This window comes from Dendroctonus ponderosae, unplaced genomic scaffold (assembly GCF_020466585.1).
Source record: "Dendroctonus ponderosae isolate FM_Combo_2020 unplaced genomic scaffold, Dpon_F_20191213v2 Dpon_F_20191213_1, whole genome shotgun sequence".
NCBI classification, from domain to species: domain Eukaryota; kingdom Metazoa; phylum Arthropoda; class Insecta; order Coleoptera; family Curculionidae; genus Dendroctonus; species Dendroctonus ponderosae.
In genome coordinates this window covers 19,047,072-19,055,805 of record NW_026017110.1, presented here as the reverse complement: position 1 = coordinate 19,055,805, position 8,734 = coordinate 19,047,072, and the positions used below count along the sequence as shown (strand labels likewise).

At 33.0% G+C, this 8,734-nt stretch overlaps 2 protein-coding genes across 2 annotated transcripts; one reads left to right on the top strand and one right to left on the bottom strand.

Annotated features, from left to right (window-relative positions):
* Positions 1-6: 6 nt before the first annotated feature.
* LOC109535698 (general transcription factor IIH subunit 1) lies at positions 7-3,420 on the top strand. The gene is made up of 8 exons (XM_048670172.1): positions 7-1,077; positions 1,273-1,611; positions 1,720-1,921; positions 2,017-2,248; positions 2,312-2,506; positions 2,611-2,839; positions 2,971-3,146; positions 3,208-3,420. Exons 1-8 carry the CDS (start codon positions 924-926, stop codon positions 3,322-3,324), a joined length of 1,644 nt encoding a protein of 547 aa, XP_048526129.1. The 5' UTR covers positions 7-923; the 3' UTR covers positions 3,325-3,420.
* Positions 3,421-4,584: 1,164 nt separating this feature from the next.
* LOC125505763 (putative mediator of RNA polymerase II transcription subunit 26) lies at positions 4,585-8,371 on the bottom strand. The gene is made up of 4 exons (XM_048670173.1): positions 7,864-8,371; positions 6,583-6,824; positions 5,650-5,893; positions 4,585-5,594 (listed from the first exon to the last, which is right to left on the bottom strand). The coding sequence occupies exons 1-4, from the start codon at positions 8,088-8,090 to the stop codon at positions 5,351-5,353; spliced, it is 957 nt and encodes a 318-aa protein (XP_048526130.1). The 5' UTR covers positions 8,091-8,371; the 3' UTR covers positions 4,585-5,350.
* Between the last annotated feature and the right edge of the window lie 363 nt (positions 8,372-8,734).

Sequence of the window (8,734 nt, the reverse complement as noted above, 5' to 3'; positions counted from 1 at the left end):
CCTCATGTTCTTGATTATGGCAATATCCAACACTTCAGGAGCTCCCGATCCTGTCGGTATCCTAGTCGGGATCTCTGGGCCCAGGATTACTCCACCTTGGGCATCTACTGCTCTGCTAACAGTCGGCCTTTACTGCAGGTTCGGGTGCTATTCCACTCCGTGTTTTTGCAGTTTAGGTCGCCTATTAACAGCCTTGCTTTGTTGTTCCTTAACATTGTCTGGATGTCCAGCAGGTTCAGGGCTTCACGAGGGGTTCTGTAAACAGAAGTAACAATTACTGGCCCTTTGGAGGTGTTGATTTGCACGCTGATGGCGTGTATGTCTGTGTCCTCTACGCCTATGCTGTGGTGGTCGATGTCTTTCCTGATTAGCAGGGCCACTCCTCCACGTTGGGTGCTGTCGTCGTGCCTGTAAACTTCATAATCTTGTATGTTAATCCTAATATTACTTGCTACCTTGGTTGGGATGATGTTGCAACTAATTAAATTATTAAAAAGTTTATTATAAAATAAATATTAATTTCTTTAAAGAACGAAACTCATTTTACAGAGTTTTCAGGTTTCAGTGCATTTGTAAATCGGCAAGTTCTGGTGTGGTTAACTATAAAATGATTCGTTTGACTATATTCAAATTCAATTATTTTAAGTTGTGATTTAACTCTGACTTGTTATGGCTACACATTTCTAACTACCGGGCCGTTTTATTATTAGTATTAAAGAAGAGATCATTTGTCCAATTTTAAATAGTTGGGGGTGCTGGTTTTCACCATCAGTCTTCTCTTCTCTATGGTTTTCACTTTTTTATAGGTTATGCGAATCTGAGGTTTTATTTTGGTTATATGTCGTTTACCAAATATTATAATCTAATTTGTTAGTTTAAAAGCATTTTCATTGTAAAGCAACTGTTACTTCCCGTAAGAAAACATGTCGACTTCAAGTGAAAATGTGCTACTTCAAGTTCCAAGCGTTCGATTCAAGAAAGGCGATGGATCCTTGTTTCTCATGGACGAGAGGCTGATTTGGATGGTAGAAAGTAGGGACACAGTTGTTGTTTCTCACCCTTATGCAGACATGAAATGTAAATAAATGTTTTACATATATTTGCTACAAAGCTTGCTGACATTCTCGCCTGTAACAGTATTCACATGTAAACTTTTACTAACGATTTTAACGCAATTTTATACTGCCTCCTTTGAGCTATTATAGTTTAAAATAGCTCAAAAAAGAATGTAGCAAATTTATTTGAATTTGTATTATGTCTTTTGATTTGCAGCCCAAAAAATATCCCCAGAAGGTAAAGCCAAAGTCCAACTCCAAGTGGTGATGCATAATGGGGTTTCATCCACTTTTCATTTTATAAACAAAAGTGGACTGCAGGCACAACTTGCAGACAGGGATAAAGTAAAAGACATGCTACAGACTTTATTGCCTAAGTTTAAACGAAAAGTTGATAAGGAATTGGAAGAAAAAAATAGATTATTATCTACTAATCCAACGTTGCTGCAGTTGTACAAAGATTTAGTGATGACCGAGGTTGTTAGCTCTGAGGAATTTTGGGTCCAGCATGCACAACAGTATTCTCAAAAGATTAAACAGCTTCCACAAGAAATTGGTACGAACAAAAGTACACCTGCATGTTTTCTTGCTACATACGGAAATTTATATTTAGCACCTTAATTGTTCGGGATGCAAGTAATATAACCCGGGTTGCTTTTTTCAGGAGTTTCTGGGGCATTTTTAGCAGATATCAAGCCACAAACTGATGGATGTAATGGTCTAAAGTACAACATCACTCCAGACATTATTGAGTGTATTTTTAAAACATATCCTGCAGTTAAAAAGAAGTATATTGAAAACGTTCCAAACAAATTAACCGAGGCTCAGTTTTGGACCAAATTCTTCCAGTCTCATTATTTTCATCGGTACTACTTTCAATATTTACTCGATTAAATGACTATTGGGTATTAAGTATCTATATTTCTCTATCACATAATACAATTGTTCTATGTTTTTACAGAGATCGTAAATATGCAGAAAACAAAGATTTGTTTACTGAGTGTGGTAAAATAGATGATCAAGAGATGAGAAAAGACATTCAAGCTGGTGTAAACGACCCCTTGGTAAATCTAACTGAGTTTGAAGATAATACTTTAGAGGAAGGATATGGGGGAGTTCCAGACAAGCCAATAAGCAATATAGGCACTGTTAGCCAAGCAATGATTAAAAGATTTAATCAACACTCGATTATGGTAACTTATTTTTCGGAAAAATCCCTTGTACTGTTGTAATTAATTGTTTATATTTATTTGCAGGTGTTAAAGGCGAGTAAAAATAAGGCTAATGAAGTTGCAAGCGATGGTGCTCAGGTAAAGGCAGATTCCTCTGCAGAAAAATCGTTGGATGAGCCAGTTAGTAAGAAGCAAAAAATATTAGATAAAATTAGTTACGATGATTTGGAAGATAATGAGAAAGCTACAAATGGAAATATTCACCTAAGTTTATCCAAGGTTTGCTACAAATAATTTTATATAGGGTGTTTGGTCAAGCGTTGCACTGCTTGTTTTACGTTAGTACATGTAAATGTTCTTATATCACTTTAAATTTCATATAGGTTGAAAGATATCTCCACGGTCCTATGCCTGATACAATAACCGAACATATCAATCCGAATGAGGCGTCTCATATCATGCGAAATGTGCTTCAAGAAGCGCGTCAATGGCAGGCTAGGCCGCATATGCCCAATTATGGCATTGTGCCTCCGTCTGCTGCTATTCAAGCTTTGGGTGATCTTTCACCGGGAGGTGCTCTTATGCGGGGCTTTCAAGAGCAATCTTTAGCACGTAAGTGGATAAAATCGAACTCAATTTCTTAAATTAGTATTTTGTGACAATAAATATGGAAAGATAATTTCCATTCCGAAGATAATTCTTCTAATTGAGAAATATATATGCTATTGTATGCTCATTTTCAGAATTGGTACCTCCTAATATTGAAAAAGAAGTTAGAAATCTTTACCTGGCGCTCTGTGAACTGTTGGGACATTTCTGGAAATGTTTTCCACCCACATCGGCAGCCGCTGAGCAAAAACTCATGAAAATGAACGAAGCTTTGCAACGATTCCAGTCCGTAAAGCTAAAGCCTTTTGAAGTAAGTCGTACCTCAGACTAATTATATTGCATCAATTTTAATTAAAACTGTTTGATTTCAGGATAAGTTAATACGGGAACTCACGCCTTTGTCACAGCACCTTACCACACATTTAAATCAGCTTTTAAATGCAGCATATCAAAAGTATAGTAATTGGCAAAAAATCAAATCGAGATGAGTGCTAAATCTTCTTATCGAAAGTTTCTGTTCAGTAGGATTCTGTTGTAGGTTCATTTGAAATGTATTTTATTTGTAATAAATATAATTTGCTGAATTTTTGAAAGTTACTTATAATTACGTATAATATTGCACATGTTATTTACTTGTTCTATGCCTTTCAATTACATCACGATTTGTTGTTTTCCCATGTCTTGATTTAAAAAAAGGATTTTGTAAATATTAAAGTCAACACTTGAAAATTTCCTCAGCAATCACCTTTTTTCTAATAATTCTGACATTTGTTTAATTACCGTTTTGGTAAGTGTTTTCTATGTCAAACTTGTTCCACCTTTTCTTAAAACAGGCTGTTTTTCAAAGAGAAACTCCTGTAAAGGAGTTTTTTAAAGTTCTCGGACGGTGAAGGTGTTTGTTGCCCGAACCTTTTTGTAGTTGAGCTTTAAACTATAATATCAACAGACAAATTGGAACGGCTAACCGCGGTTAGAAATAGGTGAAAATCTAAAAACAACTCTAGAATTTCTCTTTGCCGAAAACAGTTTTATCAACATGTTTCGATAATAAATCGATAATTTCAGACACTGTTTTTTTAAATTTTAAACATTTAATTTAAATCAAGGCGCGAAAATTTTTTACCTCTTATTTTACTCTTCACATGTTTTGAACACACAATGAAGTAAAGAGTTTTTATGCAAAAATTACATCTATTTGCTAAACGATTAGAGTTGATCTATAATAGAAGTTAAATGAATGTACCCATAAAACAAGGTTTTCGCAAAAAACCATGTACTGTTTTGTTAGTTCTGATGCAAAAGATAATCTGATTAATCCATCAAATATTAAGTAAAATTTTGTTTTTAACTAACTTGTGTCTTGCATCGCTTCCTGGACAAAATAACGACAATTAATTGGCAAAATAACGAACTTTGGTAAGCAAAACAATGTATAATTCGATTCACCATTTAGTTAAGAAAACAGAAACAAAGCATAAAAATTAAATACTTGTTCCAACTTATGCTTATATAAGCTAATGTTCACATTTTGCCACGTCCACAGTCAGATGTGGTAGGTGCAAATCACGAAATGAAGATCTCTTTCTCTGCTAGCAAATCTTTAAATATTTTTTGTATTATCTTGTTATAACTGGTTTATCTGTAGGTAGACAGATAAACTAGCGATTTATTGATTTTCGACGCAAAAAACTGGTAGATTTTATTTTGAATCTAATAATATTTTGGGTTGACACTTAAAGATGGCCATATCAATTCAATAATTCAATATTTATTAAATTGTAAACCATAATGCTTTATGTCAGGTATGAAGGGTTTTTACAAGTCAGAGAATAAGAAATAAATATCGATAAAAAATATAAGTCGATCAACGAAATTTTCCCTATAGCTTATAGTTAAAAAAACAAAATTTAAGCAAAAGCTGTTAACGAAAATGCAGTTAATCAATCACATTTAAAATGCAATTATGCATGTGAAGAGCGATGTTGAAAAAACCAAGTGAAGTACAAAATTAACGATTTTTGTTGCCTTTCCAAAAATCGATCCACTTGACAAGCTTTTTTCAAATGTTTCTCTAGTTTTTTCATTCAAAAAATACCCTTAAAATATTGATAAAAATCATCAAGCTTGATTAAACGTATTTGATACGAAACGTATCTCAATGCATTCATTCATAATTGGAACAAAACGTTGTAGAAACCGGCACGGTTAATTAATAAGAACATCGTGTTTCAAACTCTTTTTTTAAATGTTACATTTTAAGTTTGTTTTTCGCAAAATCGCATTCAAACGACACGTTTATTTTCAATGTTTCAATGTTATGTTAGTATTTGGTACATCCAAAACGTTGCATAGCAGTAAATCGAAAAACACACTATTGTTACTCAATGTTGTTATGAACGGACATAATCTACATACGCTTTATACACAGAAAAATTAAGTACTTTTCCACCACACTTCGCAAAAGCCTAAAATTATCTTAAAATTAAAATAAATAAATCACAAGAGTCTGAAAAGTTAATCATAGTAAACATAGTCCTTGCTAGGATTGTTGTAATAGTGATCAAACCGATCTCTATCCAAAGGATTTCGGATTTCCAGATTGACATCATCAATGTAGTCATCAGACCTTCTGTAGCGAGGGTCGGATCGCACATATCTGGGGTCCTCATAGATAGTGATGTGATGATCCTGTGGTAGTGGTGGTGGTGGTGGAGGAAGAGGACGTCTATATGGCAATGGGGCTGGATAGTATGCAGGTCTATAAAAAACATGTTTAAATACTTAAATATTTTCCTAGAGCCATTAAGTTTTACCCATGGGCATACTGCTGTTCGGCGAATCTGGCCCCTCCTTCATAAGAATTTCCCAAGTTTCGTCTAGCCAGATTCTCCTTGCCATCGTAATAGTTGTTTCGGTTGTAGTTTCTCTGGTTTCCGTAGTCCTTTTCGTAACGGCCATTATTATCATATTGACCTCGTCGTGCTTGGTCATTGGCAAATTCCGCACTGTCGTATTTTCCTCCTCCTTGCTTGTGTTGACCGGCATCGCCATAGGTTTCTAATTCACAGAAATTTAGTTCATACATTAAAGTAGTCGAATGTTTAAAGTAGTTAAAGTGTTATATTTCAAAATGTTTTCGAAAGGTTTAGTTTATATTCGAATTATCCTTTGTAGCTCACGTATTCTTAAACGATTGAAATTCACCAGAAAAGCTCATACAACGTTTTTTAGGCTTCTATAGAATTTTTGCAGACTCCGTCCGTTTTTGGCGGTTTTAAAAATCATTTTTATTAGCAACCAGAGGGTTACCAAATAATCACCAATTGGTAAAAGTAAAATGGAACTTTTGAGCAAAAAATTTCAATGCCATTAAGGTCTTGAGAAATGTTTTCAATAATTCCTAAGAGCAATTTTTCACTGGCTGAGTTTTTTCTGTGCATAAGTTTAAAACAGGAACTTTTTATTAGATTGAAAAATAAGATGAAGTATTATTATAAATATTACTAGTTATAGTTCGAACTCTCATATTGTAGATATTTCTATAAAATTATTTAATTAATTAATTAAATTCTTAATTTGAGAATTAATAGCAATTGATTATTTAATAATTATTTACATTCTTAGTACGGTTGAATATGTAATTCAACTGTCAATTGTTTATAAATTATTCATTAATATTTTGAACCACACACGTTTCGATTCAATTTGGCTTTTTTGCTAATTAAAAATTTGACTTTAATACCAACCTCTGTAATTCTTGTGTTCAATCTGTCCCGCATCATCAGATCCATCATCAAAATAACTGGAGTTGCTCCCAGTTTCGTCCTTATGGTAGCTATTGGTGAATCCGGATTTGTGGTGTCCTTTGTGGTGAGCAACTTTGGTATCTACATTACCTCTCTGATCTCCAGCATTTTGGTGGAAGTTTTCTTTTTGGAAATTGTTTGCGTCCACGTGGGCCTTTTTATTTGCTGATTGTTCCCCAAATCTAAATAAAAATGTATTATTTTAAATACAAGCTGATTTAACGTTTTTCAGATTGATCTATGTTTGATTTTTTCTTTTTTAAAGCTTTAGGACAATTGCAGGTTTGAATCATTTCTAAAGTCTATTTCGATTTAAAAAAAATGTGTGTGTAATCAATTTTTGAATCAATGTTTCAATTTAAAGCGGACTTCATATTACAAGGCATACATTGGTTTGCCATTATTGCAGGAATAATATAAACTAGCTAATATCCGAAAACACTACAAAAATATCCCATTAATTCAAATTTGTCATTAACCGAAATTTTAAATTTCTGATATCTGCTGATCCAAAGAGTTTCCTAAATATACGGTTGTTAAAGACTCTTTAAGACATCATAAAAGGTTTTTATTTTATACAAACGCCAACAAATTGAGGGGTCATTGTTTGAAATAACAAAAAATCTTTTGTTTGTTGAAGATTTTTGAAACAAACAATTTATTTCGAAGATACAGATGAAGATCCATAACGACAAAGCAAAAACTTAATTTATTGTCAATAATTAGATAGAACTAACCATTTTGTTGTATTATCAATTTTGTTACTTCCTAATTCATTCATTTTGCCTTCATCGGCAAACACTTTCAAAATAGGTGCAAAACAGAGTTAAAAATGTGGAAGATTTAAAAAATTTTTGCTTTTAGCTTTCACCTTAAACCATTTTTTTCATTTTTGAAAGCCTTTGAACAGAAATTGGAAAAGTTAATAACGTAGCTTAAACCTTCAGTTTCCAGGCTTTTAAAAGCAGTGGTTTATTTACTTGTCACAATTTTCGATTCCGCATTAAATGCTCTTTAACACATCCAGAACACAAACAAACCATACATATATACCCATATAGTTATCAATTGCTTATAATGAAATATACATTTTATTACAGCTTAATAGAATGCAAATACTTGTTTTGCGTTTAGGTACTTTTTACGTGTGTTGGTTTTTGAATTTCATTCAATTAAACGTGCGCAAAATTGGAATTAAAATTAGTGGAAAAATCAACTTACCTTCCTGAATCTTGTGCTACAACCGACTTTTTCTCATCATCTTTATTAAATCCTTCCTCTTCTTCGAAGTTCGCGATTCCTTTTTGAAACTTAACATCTTCCACATTTTCGTTTTGCGCTTCTCCCTGATTTTTCACTACACCAGACTTAATTAAAACACCACTAGAATGAACAATAGCGAACCAGCAGATATGCAACAGCAAAAAGCGAATTGGTAACCGGCTCATCTTCGGCACTGCTACTGAAACCAAGAGGGGATCAACATTCAGCGAAGATCGATTTCGAAATACCAAAGTAAAATTTGGTTTTTCAGCTTTTATACTGGGTCATTGTAATTTCGGCCTTCTTCTAACAATTACACTTAATATCCTGTAAGGTATAAGATTTTTACGGTTTAATCAGTCATGGAGTGTCGTGCTTCGGAGAATAAAGGTCCCGAAAATTGCAAAGTAATGTTTTCATTATGAGTTTTCGGTTTTTTCCTTGATAATGGACCAGAAGCGGAGTTAGAACTTTTCGGACTTCGTAAAACTGATTTGGAACTTTGTCCTTTTATATTGATGTTTTATAAGTATTAATCATTCAGTGTAAATTTAATCTCGAGTAAAAGAGAAGTTAATACATTTATACTTATGTTTCGTGAATATGTTTTGTATGTAATTAATAATTCATTATCTTAGTCTTATTGAATAATTTTGTATATTCTTAACTTGTGCCATTCGACTAGAAAAAATTATTGTATGCACATCAGTAAGTCAAATTATATTGATCAAATTGCGGTATTATTGTAAATATTCTACATGTACTTTTAATAATAACAGTAAAGTCTGTTTAATAAAGTATATAATATTCAATAAAATCAAAAAAAAGT